General features: G+C 38.5%; 2 protein-coding genes and 3 non-coding genes across 6 annotated transcripts; all 5 read right to left on the bottom strand.

Moving 5' to 3' along the window:
• Positions 1 to 8,286: 8,286 nt before the first annotated feature.
• On the bottom strand, positions 8,287 to 13,592 carry wdr55 (WD repeat domain 55). 2 transcript variants are annotated; one of them, XM_041265021.1, is made up of 9 exons: positions 13,509 to 13,592; positions 13,007 to 13,093; positions 12,571 to 12,722; positions 12,025 to 12,125; positions 11,435 to 11,522; positions 11,083 to 11,262; positions 10,815 to 10,914; positions 10,309 to 10,478; positions 8,287 to 9,413 (listed from the first exon to the last, which is right to left on the bottom strand). In XM_041265021.1, exons 1-9 carry the CDS (start codon positions 13,521 to 13,523, stop codon positions 9,083 to 9,085), a joined length of 1,224 nt encoding a protein of 407 aa, XP_041120955.1. In that variant the 5' UTR covers positions 13,524 to 13,592; the 3' UTR covers positions 8,287 to 9,082. The 2 variants fall into 2 exon arrangements, with proteins under 2 accessions (XP_041120955.1, XP_041120954.1); XM_041265020.1 differs by lacking the exon at positions 13,509 to 13,592 and adding an exon at positions 13,377 to 13,467.
• A 305-nt stretch (positions 13,593 to 13,897) lies between these two features.
• On the bottom strand, positions 13,898 to 13,970 carry trnam-cau. The gene has a single exon. It is a non-coding gene; the product is annotated as a tRNA-Met (tRNA).
• Positions 13,971 to 14,595: 625 nt separating this feature from the next.
• trnav-cac lies at positions 14,596 to 14,668 on the bottom strand. The gene has a single exon. It is a non-coding gene; the product is annotated as a tRNA-Val (tRNA).
• Positions 14,669 to 14,990: 322 nt separating this feature from the next.
• Positions 14,991 to 15,063, bottom strand: trnam-cau. Its single transcript has one exon. It is a non-coding gene; the product is annotated as a tRNA-Met (tRNA).
• Positions 15,064 to 15,278: 215 nt separating this feature from the next.
• Positions 15,279 to 22,674, bottom strand: LOC121323758 (protein Red). Its single transcript, XM_041264957.1, has 20 exons — positions 22,523 to 22,674; positions 21,536 to 21,602; positions 20,899 to 20,991; positions 20,628 to 20,687; positions 20,187 to 20,354; positions 19,788 to 19,902; positions 19,444 to 19,514; positions 19,119 to 19,165; positions 18,843 to 19,006; positions 18,549 to 18,657; positions 18,262 to 18,301; positions 17,829 to 18,054; positions 17,495 to 17,513; positions 17,202 to 17,274; positions 16,777 to 16,860; positions 16,506 to 16,563; positions 16,286 to 16,374; positions 16,033 to 16,141; positions 15,757 to 15,791; positions 15,279 to 15,545 (listed from the first exon to the last, which is right to left on the bottom strand). Exons 1-20 carry the CDS (start codon positions 22,536 to 22,538, stop codon positions 15,518 to 15,520), a joined length of 1,671 nt encoding a protein of 556 aa, XP_041120891.1. The 5' UTR covers positions 22,539 to 22,674; the 3' UTR covers positions 15,279 to 15,517.
• Positions 22,675 to 22,778: the final 104 nt, after the last annotated feature.

Below are 22,778 nucleotides of genomic sequence, written 5' to 3'. Positions count from 1 at the left end.
TTCAATTTGAATTGAGATCACACCGCCTGTCACATTTATTAGCATGTTGGCATAAACAGGCCATGAGAGGAGACTAGATGGCTGGGTGTGGTTGCTGAACTCTCCCTTATCCCTTAGAACCCTCCAGGACAGGACTAACAGCTACTAACACTAACACTGCGTTTACCTACATAACTATCACATATAATATCACTGAAGCTATGACAAAATATAGTAGACTTGTGCTCCATTTGGTATTACTCATCAGTCCTGCACTTTCAGTAAAGCACGTCAGAGGAGAGATCAACTACACAACATAAGAACATAAGAACATAAGAAAGTTTACAAACGAGAGGAGGCCATTCGGCCCATCTTGCTCGTTTGGTTGTTAGTAGCTTATTGATCCCAAAATCTCATCAAGCAGCTTCTTGAAGGATCCCAGGGTGTCAGCTTCAACAACATTACTGGGGAGTTGATTCCAGACCCTCACAATTCTCTGTGTAAAAAAGTGTCTCCTATTTTCTGTTCTGAATGCCCCTTTTTCTAAACTCCATTTGTGACCCCTGGTCCTTGTTTCTTTTTTCAGGCTGAAAAAGTCCCTTGCGTCGACACTGTCAATACCTTTTAGAATTTTGAATGCTTGAATTAGGTCGCCACGTAGTCTTCTTTGTTCAAGACTGAACAGATCCAATTCTTTTAGCCTGTCTGCATATGACATGCCTTTTAAGCCCGGAATAATTCTGGTCGCTCTTCTTTGCACTCTTTCTAGAGCAGCAATATCTTTTTTATAGCGAGGTGACCAGAACTGCACACAATATTCAAGATGAATAGGGGAAGCAGGGTATATGTTTTTCAAGCTTAAAAAAGGTTGCTAAATTGATTTTAAAATCTTAGGGACAACACCTTAAAGTCCACTATCGATGTCAACCAATCAGCTGACAAAAAATAAAATCATGAATTCTTGAACTTGTTTTCATGATCATGTCATTTTGTATTTTTTCAAATTATATTGTATGTCCTGAACTGTCATGCTTTAATGAAACAAATTGTAACAAGTAGTTTCTATTTTGAAAAGACCCTATTAAAATTAAAAACTGAAAGTCTTATCCTGATAATATACCTTGATTTGACCTGAATAACTGGTGCCCAAAGCCAGAGTCAGTTAGACATGCCTACACACTCTCTGGCCCCTAATTCTGCCTGATTGTAAACATGTGTGCTTTTCCTGTTCAGTATGTGAGCAGGCTCTGGTTTCAATCTCCAGGATCCTGCCCTCTCTCAGCTGGTGTACACGAATCATTTAAAACAAAGCACATCTTTTCTGTTGTCACAGTTGCTTTAGTTTTGGGTGTTGTTATTTTTTGGTCTCATTTACTTCACAAGGAGACAACTGGAAGTCTGATAGAGGGGTGAGAGGGAGGGAGAGCGAGAGGAACAGAGGTGACAAGAAGTTTGAAGGAGACTTGCTAGATGTTTCTCTCCAGAGCTAGACTGACACAAAATTCAAAGATAAAGAAGAAGATTCAAGAACTGCTAATGTGAAAACCAGCTTAGAAGCACAAGGTATCCACATCTCATGAGCCTTACACTAAAACAAAGCAATGTGCCAATTATGTAGCAATTTAAAATTTATATAGAAACTGTGAATTAACTTGTATTCCTTTAAAAGCTGCTTGGGATCTCTGACTCACAGTTTGATAGATAGTACAATGCGTTAGAATGCCAATATAGGTTATTTTTATAACCAGTGGCTGTGATGTATCACTTTAACCATGCAGCTTGTTCTGTTTGTTTCAGTGGAGCTCTGTAACTCATCTGGTTTTCATTGCAGTTCTAATAAGGTCCCTTGAGAACAGTAACAGGGTAGTGTGGTTGGGATTTATTTTTAAAAGATAATTAATCCCACAGGAACACATGGTTAATTAGTGAAAATATAAACTCCTGGTACACTGTTATAGTCTCAATATACTGTTTCAGAATAAAAATATAGTTAGACACCAGCAACGCACATGAATATACTGAAACAAGGAAAAGCCTTAACTCCATTATATATATATATATATATATATATATATATATATATATATATATATATATATATATATACACACACACACACACTACCCTCTGTATGAAGTACCTGCTCACATAACACAGGGCACTCTGATAGAGTTAAAACATGCACTGTTCATATAGCCCCTAACAGTTCATCTCAAAAGGTCTCCAAATGTTTTCCATATTTACCTTTGTACTTAACTCTCTTCATTTGTTTGAGCTAGGCATGAGATATGAATTTGCTCACCCCATGCAATAATGGCTTATTATTGCATGCTGATCAAATTAACAGCCTTCTATGAAAGAAGTGCTCAAATCCAATTTAAATACCTGTATCAGAATCTAGGTGATATAAGGCATTATTGTCCATCTGTATGTATGTGTGTGTGTGTGTGTGTGTGTGTGTGTGTGTGTTATATATATATATATATATATATATATATATATATATATATATATATATATATATATATATATATATATATATATAACACTCATTTAAGGACATGCTTTAGTGTCTGTCCATATGAAGATAACAGTCGACTAGAACAGGCTGAACAGACTCATTAGCTTTCTGGCTGGTGTGTGCTCTCTTTGTATCTACTTAGTGGACAAGAGGCTGGCCAGACACATGTGTACCTTAACTAAATATGAATTAAAAAACAGGCCACTGTACAAGCTTAGACCACAAGACCAGTGCAAGCCAACATGCTGCCTTGTATAAAAAGGATAAAGGACTTGGGAGTGGTGGATTGATACCAGTAATCCATTTCAGTTGTAGTTCCTGCCCATTTAAATAAAGTCCAATGATCTTCTAACGTCGTGGTTACCAGGATAAGTGTCAGCAGTGTAGCTCGGACTTCTCGGAGTAGTTGCCATAGTAAAGCTCATTTTAACTTGAAGTCTGAGGTCATGCTTAGGCTCTCATTGTTTCCAGACTCACTGGTGAGCGAGTATTTGCAACGTCTTTTCTACGGGTGATGCTTGCTGCTTCATCATTGGCCCAAGTTAAATATTTCCAGCTGCAGCTTGACCCCCCAGTTCAGCGATGTGGTGCCGTTACACATTTTCATCACCCCCGCTGGGTGGATTGAGCCAGGCTGATTGGATCCATATGGAAAACTATGCAAAGAAATGGAAGAGACTCCCACTGTACAGGGAAAAGTGATTTGAGATTACACATGTACTGTTCCAATTATACACACACAATATGTTTGTCTTGCTTTATATTCTTTATATATTATAGTTGTGTATTGTTTTGCCAGTTACTGAGTGTATTAATTTTGTTCCTTTCCCCTTATGATGTTTGCATTCAATCTGAGTTATTTTTATTGCATACTGAAATATTTCTGTGTTTGTGTTAAGGCTCTAGTCAACTGTTATAGACCTAGATCTAGCTTACATTTATCTATAGCAGATAACCAGAACTAAGGAGAGGGTCCTGAACTCATATCCCCTTTAATCCAGACTTAGTAACAAATAAAACAAAGATAGTAGTTGAGTAACTGGAATTATACCCATTCTGAAGAATTAAAAACATCATCAAAATGGGAAATTAAGTAGACTAATAGAAAACTGAAAAAAAACAAACAACATTTTTAACCCTTTCTGTCCTGAACAATTTTTTGTCTAAATAAAGTTATTTCAATAAAAATGAAACTCCTTTATTGAGCATACATCAGAAAAGGACAGACAAATCTATCTTCTACATATAGTTAAACCTCAGACTGGGACCTAGGAGTCCCGTGAGGTTCCAACATGATTTATTTTACAGCATGTGTTACCCTGTGGTGCAAGGGACCTGGTCCTACAGGACTGAAAGGGTTAACCTCCAGAACGCTTTAAAGAAGCATTAAGAGATCACCTCTTTACCAGCCAGTAAACACAACACAATGGGTCACACACCGATACTGACATTGTACTGTACAATAACCGATGCATGGCCTTGTGCCCCTAAAGAGAGATTGCATTACTGTACTATTGTAGGACCAATGCATTGATAGTCATAGCTTAGTAAGAGCCTAGAAACTACACACATGCAGTATCACAAGGAAGTTTCTGCTTCTGTGTGCTTAAATTAATAATTTAAGCGAGGCTCTTACTCTCCACTATTTACCTTACTAGGACTGCTCCTGGTGAATGTTGCCTTTGTAGGCCTGTTGCTATGACAGCAGGTTAGTTATCACCCCCCAACCCACAAGGACAGTACAGTCTGTCTTTCTTTAGCACGCTGCAATCATTGAATTCCCTGACATAAAGTTAGTTGTAACATAATTAGACAAGTAATTACATTTTCAGTGTATATTCTGAACATGTAAATAATGTAAGCATTGTACATATATCCGTGAATGTATTTTAAATATACAGTATATCTATCAATCATTTATTTTTCTCCTTTATGGTCTCTTAAAACAGCATTTTGACAGCTAACAAGTGATCCTGAAGCAAAGGTGACAGCAGGGACTTTGAAATTGACTTTAAATTGTAGTCCTTATTTCTGTTCAATAATGATTGAAATTTCAACTCTGCAACATTAAAGAAGGCCATCCATAGCTGTAAACACACAAAAAGTAAATTGAGACAATCAGATTTATACTTAGGACTACCTAAACTACTCTTTTAAAAGTCACAGGTTATCCATTTAAGGCATAAATTCCGCTTATTATATATATATATATATATATATATATATATATATATATATTATATATAATATATTATATATATATATATATGGTAACACAACAGGGAGGGGGTTAAAATCAACTCTGCTAAAACATGTGCCAAGTTTTATTTGATTATTGTTTCTTTGTTAATTACACTATGTAAAGCAATGTTTGTTCCTGGGTAGTAAGCGTTATTTCCTAATTGCTTATGCCCCAAAAGTATAGAAAATGGCTATTATTCCCCACAAACTTTGCTTTTGTGACCAGGACAGTGTATTTACAGTATAATCATAAATCTCAAAAAACTACTCACTTCTAAATCTTTTGTAGTCATTTTTGTGTTACTTTAGTATAAATACATGTTAATTTGGATTCATAAGTTGTTTTTTTCTGACTTTATGTGAACGAAAAGACACACATTTGCCCGTTTTCGCATTGGAAATAGTGATATTTTGAAATATCACTGTCCTGGTCACAAAAGCAAAGTTTGTGGGGAATAATAGCCATTTTCTATACTTTTGAGGCATAAGCAATTAGGAAATAACACTTACTACCCAGGAACAAAAAAAAAAAAAAAATTATTACACGGTGTTATCACCTGCACCTGACTAGTATTGTAAAAGAGACAGTCTGCTTAGGGATGCTGTTATGTGGAGAGCCTGATTGATGGTGTGTTCAATCGAACTAAAAGGTACTGTGTGAAGCCTATTTTGTGTCATCTTTAAAACTGTGTGTATTTTCAGACAGTAAAGCTTAACTGTCCAGTTTATTAGAGTAGGTTCCTGACAAATGTTTAGTTTGTGCTCCGAAGGAGCTAGGTTTTTGTTTTGTTTTTGATTTATTTTGAATTAAAGTGCTCCTCAGTGCTCTTCTTTGGGTCATGTTTAGAAGGTAAAAGAACCCGAAGGAGTTATTATATATATAATTTGGGATATAGTGCCACCCACTGGCTACATGTTGTACAACAGATTTTTTTTTTTTTTTTCAGTTTTAAAGATTAAAGAAGTTTTAAATGTTTTTGAGGTTTCCAAGCATACTGTAATGCGGCTCAACATAAGTTGTGTACCAAGTATAAAGACAACATTTCAAGCCACAAGATCACACCTGGCAGTTATATTACACTGAACAAAAATATAAATGCAACATGCAACAATTTAAAAGATTTTACTGAGTTACAGTTCATATAAGGAAATCAGTCAATTGAAATAAATTCATTAGGCCCTAATCTATGGATTTCACATGACTGGGAATACAGATATGCATCTGTTGGTCACAGATAACTTAAAAAAAAAGGGGCGTGGATCAGAAAACCAGTCAGTATCTGGTGTGACCACCATTTGCCTCATGCAGCGTGACACATCTCCTTCGCATAGAGTTGATCAGGCTGTTGATTGTGGCCTGTGGAATGTTGTCCCACTCCTCTTCAATGGCTGTGCGAAGTTGCTGGATATTGGTGGGAACTGGGACACAATGTCGTACACGTCGATCCAGAGCATCCCAAACATGTTCAATGGGAGACATGTCAGGTAAGTATGCAGGCCATGGAAAAACTGGGACATTTTCAGCTTCCAGGAATTGTGTACAGATCCTTGCTACATGGGCTCATGCATTATCATGCTGAAACATGAATGGCACGACAATTGGCCTCAGGATCTCGTCCTGGTATCTCTGTGCATTCAAATTGCCATCAATAAAATGCAATTGAGTTTGTTTGTAATTTATGCCTGCCCATACCATAACCCCACTGCCACCATGGGGCACTCTGTTCACAACGTTGACATCAGCAAACTGCTTGCCCACACGACGCCATACGCGCTGTCTCCCATCTTCCCGGTAGAGTTGAAACCGGGATTCCTCCATGAAGAGCACACTTCTCCAGCGTGCCAGTGGTCATCCGAAGGTGAGCATTTGCCCACTGAAATCGGTTACAACACCGAACTGCAGTCAGGTCAAGACCCTGGTGAGGACGACGAGCACGCAGATGAGCTTCCCTGAGACAGTTTCTGACTGTTTGTGCAGAAATTCTTCGGTTGTGCAAACCCACAGTTTCATCAGCTGTCCGGGTGGCTGGTCTCAGACGATCCCCCCCAAGTGAAGAAGCCGGATGTGGAGGTCCTGCGCTGGCGTGGTTACACGTGGTCTGCTGTTGTGAGGCCGGTTTGATGTACTGCCAAATTCTCTAAAACGACATTGGAGGCAGCTTATAGTAGAGAAATGAACATTCAATTCTCTGGCAACAGCTCTGGTGGACATTCCTGCAGTCAGCATGCCAATTGCACGCTCCCTCAAAACTTCTGTGGCATTGTCTTGTGTGACAAAAGTGCACATTTTAGAGTGGCCTTTTATTGTCACCAGCACAAGGTGCACTTCTGTAATGATCATGCTGTTTAATCAGCTTCTTGCTATGCCACACCTGTCAGGTGGATGAATTATCTTGGCAAAGGAGAAATGCTCATTAACAGGGATGTAAACAGATTTGTGCACAAAATTTGAGAGAAATAAGCTTTTTGTGCGTATGGAAAATTTCTGGGATCTTATTTCAGCTCAGGAAACATGGGACAAACACTTTACATGTTGTGTTTATATTTTTGTTCAGTGTAGCTCACTGGTAAAAGTAAAGGGTGCTGTTAGATTTTCCTGAATAGTTTCCATTATCTTTAAACTATTAAGTCGGCATCTGAAATGGTTTATGACCTCTCCCTACCAGAGTGGGGTAATAATATACCCAGTGGGAGTGTAAATGCTCTGAGGTTTCTTCTCACTCGCCCGTTGCTTCTGGCTCAGCTTTGAATTATCTTTTAGTAAACCAGAGACATTTAGTGAACACAAATGAAAAGCCAATCACTGCCTTGGAGAATTTGGCAGACAAGTGCAAGACTTCTCAGATCCATTAAGGGAATGCAACATGAAAAACCTTTCAAGGCTGGTTCAGTAGAGTTACACCTACATAACACATTCTGCATGCAAATTCAAACAACACTATATATATATATATATATATATATATAATATATACCATCTCACATTTTCAAACACGACTATATATACCATCTCACCCTATCTACAATGCAGAATGCTCCAATTCACACCAACATTATGAATGAACACCTAGGTATCGCTCTATACAGTATCTTGGTTCATATTATCAGTGTGTGTGTGAGTACACACACACATATATATATATATAACATTTTTAGTCGAAGAAAAAGACTTCTATTGGAAACACTTGTCATTGAATGAAAGTTTATTTTCATTTGTAAATTGAGCACTATGCCGTGTTTAACAGTTGGATGCAGCGTATGAACCCTCTAACATAGGGCTTCTCAAACTTGATCTTGGGGACCCTCTGTGGCTGCTGGTTTCCATTTCAACCAAGCTCTCAATTACTTAACTAGACCCTTAATTGAACGGATAATTTGCTTAATTAGACCTTTTTACTTGTTTTCAGCTCTTAAAACAGCTGCATATTTCAAGTTAGCTGTAACATTTGACAAGTAACTTGAACTGCAACTGTTTAAAGAGTGAAAAACAAGTAAAAAGGTCCAATTAAGCAAATTATCAGTTCAATTAAGGGTCTAGTTAAGTAATTGAGAGCTCGGCTGGAATGAAAACCAGCAGACACAGGTGGTCCCCAGGACCGAGCTTGAGAAGCCCTGCTCTAACACGAGAACACATTCTCTTACAAATTAGTTTACAAAAGCAACAGTCATGTGAAAGCATGTATTCAACTGGTTCCAAAACATGTCATTTCAAACACACATTTATCATCTTTGGCAACAGGAGACATTTTACAGGAAAACATACATGTCCTAAAACATGGCACTCGTTTGCCATGGGCTTCCCAATATACTGTATTACACATTCAAATTTAAATTCAGGGAGACTCATGTTTTAGTGATCTGCTGACAGCCAGACACTACAGACTAGGACTGAGATATCAGGCACTTAACATCTGAAAAGTGCATTGGAAGCCTGTGCACATTTTTCAATTTTGTGCCACAATATTCTCTTTACAGACTAAATACCGAATTGTGTCTTTTGAGTTAGTCCTATAGAATGAGTTAAAAAAAATATGGTAAGATGTCATGGCACAATTTCCATTTAGACAGCCTGCTAGCACAGTATTTAACGGAGCTCTTCATTGCATTACACATGAACACATTTTCAAATGGTTAGGAGTGAGCATATTTCCCTTCCAGCTATTGTATTACCAGTATTTTCTGGCTTAGAATATAATACAACTGAAAAACCCAGTCTTTGGGTAACAACCACCAGCTCTATCACTTAAGATAGCAATACCTTAAAAGTACCACAGTGGGTTCTCACACTGAGAATTATTCTCTTTGTACATTCACCCAGTACACCAGTCCACTTTGTGCCTTTCAATCGCTGTCACTGTCACTGTCTTCCTCCTCCTCCTTCTCCTCTGGTTTCTTGATCTCTGTCTCCTCGATCAAGCCAGAGAAAAAGTCATCCCCTCCCCCAAATGCTTTCTTGCTTAGCGACTTCAGGTTCCCCCCCTTCTTCTTCCGCCTCCGGTAGTCGCTCACAGTGATCGCACTCAGGGAGGAGATGTCCCAGAATTTCACCTTCTGGTCGTGGGCGCAGCTGGCCAGGAAGTGCCCATCGTACGACTTGGCAATCTGCTCAATGGGCTCCCCCACGTGCTGGCCCACGCTGCCAATCACACGGTTCGGCAGCAGGTTGATCGCCCTGTAACAGCAACACAAGCAGATGTACAAATAAATGACCATGCAGCACTTTAAAAGGGTTATCGTACAAGGTCCACATATCTTACTAGGTTTCTTCTGTATAGTTCTCTACTTTTACTTCTACAGTTTAAGCTTAAGTGTGCAGTGCAATGGTAATAATGTTTCTCCACTTCAAGAAAGTGAGCAATTACTGGTGGAACAGTTATTATACATGATAAATAATGTTAGGAGCAGAAACAACAAAAGAGAAGCATACACACTACACATAATCAGAGATTTAAGTGGTAAGAACTTAAATATTAGAAAATGCGTGATCATTTCAAGATTGCCTTTATGTACTGAACACACTAATGCATCCTGGGCTTCATATTTTAGACTACCCAACAAACCACTGTCATTCATACACGAGTTTGGGAATTTGACATATGGAGAAAAGGGTATGTTTTCATTTATGCTAAAAATAAACAAATATCACACCCCCCTCTACTGACAAAAATGGCAAATCAGCAAACACCTCAAGCAACCTAAATTACAGGAAAATATAATCTTCAATCCAATACCCCTAAAACAGTACATTAAAAACACTGATCTATAACACTGTATTAAAATAACACTATACACATTCTCAATAGGTTTTAGAATGCACTGAAATTCATTGGGCATACTGTAACAATCGTATGTTACTTTCTCAAAATCACTGAAGTACTTTCTGAATCAGGACATGTTCTCCAATAAGACACGTCTACACTTATCTTCATTCCAAGTCTATTTGATTAAGGTTTTTAATTTGAAATGATATGGCTCTATAATAACATTCTTATCAGGGAGCATTTGATTCCTTCAGATAATGTACAACACTGATTTTTGTTTGTTTGTTTGTTTTACCATCCTCTTACCTTATAACTCCATCTGTAGACGCAGCACACAGAATGCTATCAGTAATCGGTATGATGCTGTCAACAGACTCAGCCTTCACTGCAAAGCGGTCGCTGGTGGCACCAAACCCATCCCAGTTAAAGAGGTAAATCATGCCCTCGCTTGAACCACACGCCACTTTCTTACCTCGCTGTTGAGCAATCAGGCAGAAGAATACATTACTTGGTGTCGGTTTAGTACATACTTCTAGAGCAGAAGATCAAATAAATACACTTCAGGAATGGAGGGTGTTTGTGAGTCTGAAATGCCCTAACATGTAACAATTTGCATGTGTACCGATATAATGTATGAGCAGTGTATTAACAAGGTCTGATTTACCGGAAATCAGCCACCGTTGAGTTTCCAGTTCACACACACACACACACACACACACACATACACACACACACACACACAGTAAAAATGGTGGTTACTGCAGTATATTGGGGTTTACAATGTACAGCAAGACATTCCTTTTCATCCTTACCTTCATGATTGCCAAAGAGGTGAGATCCCCATTTTGAAACTCGGACAGGAGGTCGAAGCGCCGCCTCTTAATGTTAAACACTCCCATTGTCCCATCTCCGCTGCAAATGAAAAGGAAGTGTTTTAAATGAGCTCATTTCAATACACAGAGTACAGTATTGTTTTGTAGGTTTTGAAAATGGATGTTTGAAATGCCCCCCTTATTCCACTTCAGTACCTTTGTGTAACGTACAAGTTAGCACAGTCATGTGTCACATTCCCCAGTATACCTGGTAGTGAGGAGGATCTTCTTGTCGTGGTCGATGGCCATGCCACTGATGTACTCCTCGTGCTGCTTCATCTCCATGAAGGCGGTGCCCCTCCGCAGGTCCCACACTTTCAGGGTGCCCCTATCATCACCAGTAGCAAGCAGGTTCTCATCAATCAGCAGCATGCTGTTTATGGGGTCACTGGAGAGTGCAGGGCACAGTAACAAGAGGAAGGGAAGACACCAAAAGCTGAATACACTGTTGTTCATACCAAGTGTTGCAACTTAGAAAGATGTAAGAGTGGCAGATGTACAGGATATCCATGACAAAATAACAGAACATCAAAACAGATCCAGGATCATAGCTTCAGTACCTGTGTGCCTTTGATATCCTTTTGACTAGCTTGCCTCCCTCTACGTCCATAATGTGGACAGATTTGTCCTTAGATATGCTGAAGAGTTCTAGGCGGAAAACAGTCAACATGAAGGTCAGCAACACTCATTGGATAACTTAAGTATAGCTTGCTATAAACAGCCCAATGCAAGTTAAAATGTATTGATGTCATACCGTACCATAACAGGAGGAGTTATGCGAGTCCAACATTTGGACGTGGTTCTGTTTCTTCGATGAGGCACAAGCAAGGGATGAATCATTTCGCCAAATCAGATAATCCAGGTATCACCGTTCAGCCTCACAAAATTATTATTATTATTATTATTATTATTATTATTATTATTATTACTATTATTATAGAAAAAGATGCATGCAGGAAAGATCCACTGAGATGTAACATCTTTTTATCCAGGGATGTCCGGACCACAGCTTGAATTAAGTTCAATTCCTGAACTTAATTTCACAAATCACATCTCCTGCAGTGCAGGGTCCTGTATATTACCACCAACCTTGGACCCTGTTTGAGTTTTACAATTAATGTAAACAATGCCCCAATCTTTGCATACTTACTTTCTCCGTCATGTGAAAAAGCCACCTCCCTACAGGATTTGAGGTGATGCCCAGAGGACCAGAGCTCCTGGTTTCCTCCTTCCACGCAGGAATAGGAGTGACTAAAAAGGATAAGCAACATGCACCAAATATTACTGACAATGTGACACGACAAAGAGAAGCTGTACATCCCTTAAATGCACTTTTCTGTGGAGTACAGACTCATCTTTTGTATAGTCCCAGACAAACCATTTCTGTTAGCATTTAATGCTGCAGCGCAACTTGGACGGCTTTTACATCCTCAACTTTATTCATTAGAAAAAGGCTTGAGGTTTGCAAATAATTTCTGTGAATTAAAACTAATATTTCTCATGTGTCACTTTTGACACTGAATATATACAGGTCAAAACAGGTCCCTCCCAATTACTTTAAAAGAGACCATGAAAAGAAAGCCATTCTAGGGACTTGTAATACTGTACATTCCTTTTGAATACCCAGGTAAGCTAAATGTGCAGCCAGACTGATGTTCATAATCCCGATAACGGAGCTGAACCCCCGATCACCTACACATAGATATCTCCATCGAGGTCCCCAGCAGCCAGGATGTCTCGTGTTGGGTGGAATGCTACAGTATTCACAATGGCCTCAAATTTTATGTCTTCAGGAGTCTCTCGGATTTTAGGCTCTTTGGGTTCATCCGGTTCTGCATCCGATTCATCCTACGTGTGAAAAGGGAACCGTGTGAAACTGGCGGTACTTGTACATTTTAAACGGAAAGTCACAAAACGCGAAGGGCATTGCAGGTTCGAGAGTGTATAGTAGTTCCAGTAGTGTGGATTTCAGATATGGTCACATAAAATAAGCAATAGAACCAACGGTATCCTGACTGGGGGAGTGTTAGCTAACATTCCCCACCAGTATTAACGCCCGATACTTTCCCCACGTCCTCGGATTAGGCATTCTGCTGTACCTTCAACAATGCTCCATTGCACTCGTTTGTTACCTGTTCATTTTCGTCATTCTCTTCACAATCTTCCCCCGTGTCCGAATCTCTGGCCACAGATACTCCTGGCATCTCTGCCGCCTCTTGCTGGCAAGGGCATTAATAATTATTAACATGGACATTATAATCATGGAAATAATGCAACAATCAATTGACCTCGCTCTCTCGCTCTCGTCTGAACGATAAGGCTGCAATACCTAAGCATATGGTACATACAGCGGTAAAGTTATACTATACTGTATATTCAGAAATTTGATTTTCATACAGAATTGGAATTCACACCACTAGAATCTTACAAAAGTGCACAGCTCAGTTCAGAACGTCACTACAGTACGTAGAGCTTAGTTACTAGCTGTAATTAAATACTTACATAAAACGTACGGTTTGAAGACAGTGGATGCATACATTTGTCGCAAATAACATCTGCACAACATTTAAAGCCTTATCACTACTTAGTACTGTAATACTGTAATTATTAGTGAATAGAAACTCGTGCTCTTACCATGGACGCGGCCATCTTTAAAACTATTACGTCGGGGTCCTAAAAGCGTCAAAAATGTAGAAGATTAAAATAATATGCTATGTATAGTCAAGCATGATTTGCCTTTACATAATATATGTGCCATTTAAAAACGTATTTTTAATAAATCCTTACTAACTTAATTTCTACATGTAGAGAGACTGCTTAGAATTCCACCGGGGTCTACGCGGTTAGGACCTTGAAAACAACAGAACCCTAGAAATGTGTGTGTGTGTTGCACTGCACTGTCGTACCAAGAAGAATTGTGCGTTGGAAGCTTTAGTTTGATTAGCATAAGCGTGATGTTTTTTTTTATGTTACTTCTAGAATTCTATCGATTACTAAAATAAAATTACTAATAACAAAAGAATTGCCCCGTGTGAGGATCGAACTCACGACCTTCAGATTATGAGACTGACGCGCTACCTACTGCGCTAACGAGGCCGTGGAAGAAATTACCTCCCTGCTAAGTAGAATGCAAACTGATTTCTAGTAGTTTAATAGTGTGCAGACTCAGTGCACAGGAAGTCGAATCACAGATCTACTGAATTTTGGTCCAGAACGCTTAATTCACATTACCACCTCCTACTTGTGAAATTCTTTGTAACTCCTGTCTGCTGTCAGGCTAAGAAAACATTAGTGCAATCAACCTTTTTTTTTTTTTTTTTTTTTTTTTTTTTCCCCCCTTGCAACCAAGATTTCGACAACATGGAGAGTTCTTTGCCACTTCAGAGCCGTGGCTAACGTCTTTCAGAAGAACCCCCTTTGCTGGCATTGGTGTCCTCTTCATCCGGTGTTGTAGCTGGACATAATTTATTTAAATCCCCTTACAACAGAAAATGGTTACCTTTAATTAAAAGAATTACAATTATTTTGACGTAGGTTATAGTAAAACTAACTTAATGGTTGAATTTCACTTATTAGACGAGACCTTTTGATATTTGTTAACCAAATTGAGTGAAACTTATTATTTAACTTATTTAAAAATAAAATAATTAACCTTCAAGCTCTGATGTTACAAAAGTGCACCCTAGCAAATATAATGTTTATATTTATAAAAAAAAAAAAGTGTTTCCGCCCGGTTTCGAACCGGGGACCTTTCGCGTGTGAGGCGAACGTGATAACCACTACACTACGGAAACATGTCTTTAAACTTGCGTCTATTCATATAGTAGCTTACAAACAGCTTGCCCGCGTGAAGCGAGTACATATTTAAATCATTCTGCAACGCATGTATTTTTTATTCAACTTATTGCGTAAATGAATCAACAAGCCCTTTATATATAATATAGCCCCTATATGTTTCGTAGTGTAAGCACATATATGTTAATGTCCACTCCTGTGCTCACATACAAATTGTAGCAGTTGCACATTTGTCCCGATGCTTTATTGATAGTTTTAAAATAATGAGGACATTATCTATTTATGACCATGAGCAACGTTTTGACCCAATAACAAAAGCGTTGCCCCGTGTGAGGATCGAACTCACGACCTTCAGATTATGAGACTGACGCGCTACCTACTGCGCTAACGAGGCTGTGAAAAACACTCCCTAGTCCAGGACTGAGGAAGGTAGGATGTTTGTAGTGCTTGAAAGACTGCAATTCACATTAGCACTCCTGGCTGTAGCAATTTCCATTTTATATGTGGACAGTGTTTAAACTGCTTACTGTATCAATGGACTGACCATGCTGCAGTGTAACATCACACTTGATGCTTGATGTTAGAAATGGATTTGTTAAAGAAAATGGGCAGATTTGGTACAGTAACATTTATTCTGCTATTTTTTTTCTAATACAGGATCAAATAAAACAAATTAAGGAAATTGCATGTATCCACAGTAAATTAAATGTAAAATAGCATCAGTCTACATAAAAATTTATTTCACATGTTGATGAAAAAGCTACACATTTTGAATATAAAGCACTACAAGCTTTTTCTGCTCAAATAACACTTATGAAAATAAAGATGTTAACAGAGATGGGGGATCTTCAGTATTTTGGTCTCTTCACTTGAACTCTGTAGTAAAAGAATGGCAGTATTATTACAGAACAGGGCTTACATTTTTTTAAAATTATTATTATTATTATTACTACTATTATGAATACAATAAAGAACATGTATCTATGCTGCTCTCTTAACAGAGATAAGAAAAAACTTGTTTGTGGAAAAATCATTAAGCACTTGAAGTACTTTTAGAAAATAAACAAGAAAATAAATAAATACTAACCCATCTGAATCCATTTTCTTCCTCTTCTCAATAATCTAAACAAACAAACAAACAAACGTGTGTTACTTTCCACAGCATGGTGGGCTGTGACTCGTTACTCTGCCTTAAGCTCATTACTGATGGAAATCTGGCATCTTCAAAATGTAACACATTTATTTGACATGAATATATGCATTTACTCTGAAAAAGCATGGAACACATAAAAATCATTCAGTTGCAGTGCTGTTTTGAAATAAAGACCTTGTTTTAACAACTAGATCTGTACAAAAAACTCACTGCACTGATCTTCTTCCACTGCCGATCCAGCTCAGCCTTCTCATTAGTCTCCTTAAAACGACGGGTTTTACGCCCCTCTGACATTTTGATGCCGTACTGGAAGGCAGCTCTGCAGAGAGAAAGGGACAATGGACAATGTTTATACAAATACAACAAAGCACAGTAAATGACAGCTTGCCAGGTCTTAAAAGAAAAGATGTGTTGCAGTACTGCAAGCGTGTGTGATCACAGAGAGTACTGCCCAAGCACTTACTTGGGCAGAGCCTCCTTGTTATTCATGTAATCACTGTACTCCTCCTGCGTGTCAAAGTCCCAGCGTCCCAAAGGACCCTTCTTGTTACCCTGCCAGGAAGTGGAGAGAGACAGCATAAGCTTCATTCAGAATGGGTGAAAATAATGACAGCAGGATCTAGAGCTACACATTCCCTTCCATTTTTACCTCCTGGCACATGCAACATTTTGCTGAAATTTACCTGATCCATTTTGCTGTAATCAACCTCGTCATCACTGTCCACAGCCAGGTCATCCATTCTGTAGAAGAGAGACTCATCAACACAAGTGAAGGAGATGGAGTGCAACGGTTGGCAGGTTAGTGTTAGATAATCAAAAGGGAAACTTATTTGTAAGTATTAACATTCAGCACAGTTCTATTAACTTCTTTGAGATACTTTGGTGATCTGCATACAGAAAAGGACAGCAAAATACATGGCTTTGCAGTAATAGATTTCATTCAAGGTCACTTACGTTGCTGGATAGCACTCAGCATAACTGTTAGACATGCCAAAGAAATCCCCCAGGTGCTTCTTCTCCTCACGCTTGGTCCCTGCAGTACTTGGTGTTCAGGAAAAAAACAACACAGTAGCAATAATACTACATTTCAAAGTCATAGCACCTCTTGCTTGGAAATCCTCTGCATTCATCCCAAGGAGGGGCAGAACAAGTGTGTAAATAATACATTCCTCGCCCCGGAGGCAAATACAAAATGAGACCCGTCATGGAAAAATACGCTTTTGAAAAAATATAAAAAGATTTTATATATATATATATATATATTTCATGAAGGAATAGACCTTCTAATGTGATCTGCAATGTATCCTTCAACCTCTTCAAAAGTGGACATCTCCAAATAGTAGAGAGACTTTAAAATCCAAATCCGACACAAAGGATATGATTCTGGCCAAGCAGCTGCTCCAGAAAACTTGTCGTTTATGGATTTGATCAGATCCTTCGTAGACCCAGGACCTAGACGTGAACACAGGAGGAAGAAACTGTTCATAAACCTGTGAACACCTGCCTCTGGAATGGATTGCAGGTCTCTGCCCCCTTTATACTACCACCAAACTGTAGCTTAGTTTCTTCTGCTCCAAACCTGATCACAAGCAACATCCCACCAGTTAAATCACAGGGATATAAAGTTGATATAAAGCAGCTGATGAGTGGAAAAAATATATGAATATCTTACCTTTTTCTATGTCCAAAACCTGAAAAAAACAATAATTACATATTAATTCTTCTGAAACTACTCTAAAACATAGTCTCTTGGCCATGATATGAAACTGGTACAATGAAAGTGATCAATATCTAACAGCAAGCCTAAGTTTACAGTGATGAGTCTATACAGCAATGTACACAGAAGTTGTATAAATAAGAAACTCTGATATTAAGGACTTTTTCAATGTAAAGTAGCACAGTGTACATTTCCATGGAAAGAACTGTATCTGTATTCATAAATAAGATTTATCTGTATAGTAGCTGCCTTACATACATAGTGTATACATTTATTATAAAGATCTTACCTCATCATCCACCCTGGGTTTCTCAAAGTAGCTATGCCTCCTCTTCTCCTCCTCCCTGTCCCTTTCCCTTTCTTTCTCCCGCTCCTTCTCTCTTTCACGTTCTCGTTCCCTGTCCCTCTCTCGCTCCTTCTCTCTCTCTCGTTCCTTCTCCCGGTATCGCTCTTTCTCCTTCTCCCGAATGGCCTTCGATGTTGATGGCACGTAATCTCCAATGTCATCAAAGATACTGGGGGTGCAGCAAACAGTAAAAATTATGAAACGACTGCATACCTTATGTAGTTATTCAAAAAAGTGCTCCCATCAAATCCCAGTTCAATCTTTATTCTTAGTTCAACAAAAAATTGTGGTATGTAAAATCCTAAAGGAAATGTGAAACTGCAGAATTCGTTATTCAAGTTGTAATGACTCTGGGCGAAACTATGCTTGTGCTTACCCCAAATCAGCCTCAGGGGGTTTCTTTTCATCAAGTTTTCCTGAAAGTAAAACCAGGCAGAAATAAGTAAGGAGATCGATCTATCTCGTCCTCTCTCAACAAGGCGTTTCTACCTGCTCTCTTACGATCCCTTCATAAGGACTCACTCACAGTGCCTCCCGCAACCATAACCATCCTCCACCCTCTCCCTAAAGAGGGGTTGGGACTGAAGGTTTCAGACAAGGTACAAATGCCTCGAGACACTTTCAAATCAAAGCTTAGATTGCACCTGACTGACTGTACCATACCTTTTTCCTTCTTTTTCATCTTCTTGTTGCGTGTTCCCTGTCGCAAGTAGGACAGGATCTGAGTCAGTTTGCTGATCACGATGTCGTTTGTTGTCAGAGTTGTCTGGGCCTGAGAAAAAGATTGAAGATGTTAAAATTATACATCCAAAAGTGACTAGGAAATAATTTGTCTTGAAGTACATCATAATCGAATCAGTATTTCTGTATATATAAATACTGTTAAATATCATGATCCGAGTAACTGAAACAGGGTGTCAAACAGAATGGCACCAGAGTACAGAGAGGGTGCATTACCTCCATGGTGGGACAGTCAGCTTTGCTCCGGATCAGTGTTGTAGGAATATCAGTGTCAGCGTATTCATCTTCCAGATCTACCACATAGGCCATCCTGCCAGGCAGGAAGAGCTCATTCCTCTCATACTGCCTGCTCTTGAACACAATGCGATAGATGTGCCTCCCTAAAGAATAACACAACAGAGGCTTTACATTAATATCTACCAGCAATGGATCACATGGTGCAAAATGTTAACACACATTTACAAACTGCAGGGAAAGTATTATGGTTCTTACCAAGACGGGTCTTAAATTCAATTTTCTGTTCTGGGTCTTCGTCTTTCCTGGTAAAACAATATTATATTGTGTTACAAACCAAAGGAGTTACTGATTGCTACTTCAGATAAGTCATCATTGTCAGACTTGTTACCGGTCTTGTTTAATAGTCAGCTTTAAACTGGTACTGTCCAGCCCCTTGAATACCATAAAGTAAGGAACAACTACATCAGGTTAGTACATGTGCATATCTGACCTTCATTTCATCAGTCATATCAGTAAAAATGGGTGTAAGCAGGGATGAATAGGAAACGACAAGCAGAAGAACGTTAGTATGAATACCTACTTGACTTCCTTTTGCACCTTTTCCATTATATCTTCCTCCTCCCTCTCCTTACTGGTGATCTCAGCACGTACCTTAAACACAGAATAATCACATCAATCTTTAAAGGTCCTGGCCCATGGCAAGCCAACTATGCCGTTGTTTCTGGTGTACATCTGGGGCAGTATAATACAGCAATCACACAAACAGCTGTATACCCTTTTGGTTTGTTGCTTTTTTTTTTTCCTTAGAAACCAGGCAACTACCACAAGACAAGCACAACTGTACTGTCTCCTTTAAATTATTTTAAAGACCCAAATTCATTACTAACCCTGTTTTCAATGCTACTCCTATTTAACAAGACTCACCTTTTGCAGCAGGGCAAAATCCAACCCTTTCACCAAGTGAGTGTGCTCCATGTCACCACCCAAGAACTTGGACTCTTGGATCAGCTGTCTTCTCTTTTCTGCTGCTGACTTGTCTCTGTCAATTGGGGGAAACAGTATAAGAAAGTGATGAATACTGACAAAACAGCAATCACAGTCCAAAACTACCTGTCAACTCTGTATCTTCAGTCTAATAAGTAAAAATGCTGCCTTTAGAGTTCTGACACATAAGCAAAGGGTGTGGAAGAACTCCTTTAACAATTTTAGTTTAAACTGTACTGATGAAGACAGTTGAAATGACAGGGAGCCCTTGCAAACATACTGGGTCCTGAAACACATGTTCCAATGCCAAGACTGTCTTACACTTTCTCCCATACTTACGCCTCAGCCGTGGGGCCCACAGCTCTGTAGTTGGCAGTGGTGCTGATGAGTTCTGTCTCCTCATAATCCTTGTTCACACCGTCTCTTCTCTCCCGTGCTCTGTCTCTGTACTTCTCCGCCAGTTCACGTTCACGCTCCAGTTCCTGCTGCCGCAGCTTGGCATAGTAACTGGTTACCAAAACAAAAACAAAAAAAAGAGAAAGAATAATTAGAATTATTATACATAAGAAAACAAACCAAAAAAAAAAGTTGTTTCTACAAAATGTAAACAATTATACATACTATCCTTCTGACCATTTGTATGTGTCACAACAATGACAAGACTAACAGGTTGTAACATTGCAAAATCAGACAGTTTTAAGTAACTATTTCAGGTCAAATACCAGAATTACCAGTCGCGATATTGCATATACTTAGTCAAACTGTATATCAAAAGATTACCTTTTCTTCTTCCTCCTCCGGGCAGCTGGGTCCTCATCTTCATTGTACTCCCTTGGCATTCTAGTGGATACAGACAGTCGTCAGTTAATTTATCTAGGCACTCTCTAAATGTCTCATAAATGCCTGCATGGGTCACTTACAGACATTTGCACCACTAGATACAGTTACATAAAAACATGAAATACATACTTTATAAACACTCCTAACAGATTTACCAAACTTAACTATTTTACAAGCACATCCATGGGAAATACAACGTTATGCTACTCACTCATGATGGCGGGACTTGGAAGGTGGGGCTGATGATGGTGTTGCCCGTGGGGTCATCAACAATTTTCGGAAATCCTCATTGGTCAGCTTGGACCTATGAGAAAAAACACAAAATTAACTACTCAAGAAACAGATCAGGATCATGCATCTTCAAATCTGTTTGAAACAACTTAATAAACTTAACCAATGCTATTGGGTTATTGCTTACCCATTGCAGTTCTACAATTATAAAAGACTGTTTTTCAAGACATGCCCATTTGGCTTCTTTTTCAAAATAGTAATCTGAAACAAAGTTACTTTAACCCCTAAGAGTTTTTTTTTTTTTCAATGTTACTGTTATAATCATGATCAAATTATTATTATTATTATTATTATTTTAAGAAGCAGATGGGCAATAAAAGTGATTATCCCAGACCAATCAAAAACCTGAAATGGGATATAAAAAAGGAGTGTTTAACCTAAATATAATCAAATTCATACTGAAAAAAATATTGAAAAAAGTGACATAAAACTGTTGTTAATTTCTTATTCAACCGAATACCTTAAGTAATTAAGCACTGATATGGGTTAGCAAGATTTGACTTCTAACAGACAATTCCAGTAACAGTATTGCAATGTTTAAGAGATGTGGCACTTACTGAAGGGCTGACAGATGGTCCTCCACCTCATGGTTATCTGGAGCCAGAGGGTTTGAATACTGCTCACCTGGAAGAACAACAAGATCATCAGTAACGGGTTTGACCCTCATGTGCAGGGATTACAAGATGCTATATATTCCAGGGGTAAACAGGACCAGTCAAGTGCCAGGTTGCATTCTACTTTTTAGATACTGACTAAGCACATATGTAACTAGTGCAGAAAAATAAGTGGCATTAGTCATTGACTTCTGACAATACAGTTTATTCAGAGCCTACCTATACATGTAGAACATTTGGAACATGCTGTATATTTTTAAACCTACACAGTAATTTCTTTAATCAGAATGATGCATCAATAAGAAGTCAAACTACATAAGCTACTGTAAAACAAATAGATCTACAAGGTACTGAAATTAAACTGTATTAGTATTATTATTATTATTATTGCATTTTAAATAAACTGTACCCTTTTTAGACTATGTTCTGTATATTGTAGTACAGACCAGGGAATCCAATAATACATCTAGCGGTAGGTTTTTAAATTGTATTTATGACCTCCTGAATAGATCTACACAGCGTTAAAAATCATGAATACAACGCGGTGTTTTAATGTAAATTAATTTTATAGTATTGTATTTCTAACATAACAACCTCGAATATAAACGGTACTAAGTACAACGTATCCTTCTTTATTTATTTTACTGATGTACTAAGTAAATATTAAATATTTAACAGCACCACCACTACAGTTCACTATTGGAAATAAACTCCTAACTTCAGCAATGCTGAATTCTGGACACACTGCCACTGCAAAACTAAAGCGATGTATTGTGTGAAATCTGCATAAGAAATGCAGTTATACAGTTAGGTCAGCTGTGCACTTTCTTGCTTACTGGGCTGGACAACGACAAAACACGGGTTTGGTATTAATTATTGTTTTACACAGTAAAAACAAAAAAAAAAAAAAAAAAAAAAACACACACTTACTGTCTCTCTCAGGCATCCTCAAACAGTATAGATCGCCTTGTTTTAATGGAAACTAGTTTGTGATGTTGTTAAGAATTAAAAAAAAACACCATGAAGAAGGTTTTACACAGCAAGAGACGCAAAACACAACCTACTTCCCACTGTGTACACCACTGGCGGAAGTGACAGGAAAAGTAATCAAATATGCGCGCATAGATGAGGCTAACAAACATCGATTAATCAGGGCTTGAAAAAGCTGACCAAACCATTGGTCAGC

Source organism: Polyodon spathula, chromosome 12 (assembly GCF_017654505.1).
Source record: "Polyodon spathula isolate WHYD16114869_AA chromosome 12, ASM1765450v1, whole genome shotgun sequence".
In the NCBI taxonomy this organism is placed as follows: Eukaryota; Metazoa; Chordata; class Actinopteri; order Acipenseriformes; family Polyodontidae; genus Polyodon; species Polyodon spathula.
The sequence above is the reverse complement of the archived record's forward strand: the minus strand, read 5'-3'. Positions and strand labels throughout refer to the sequence as shown.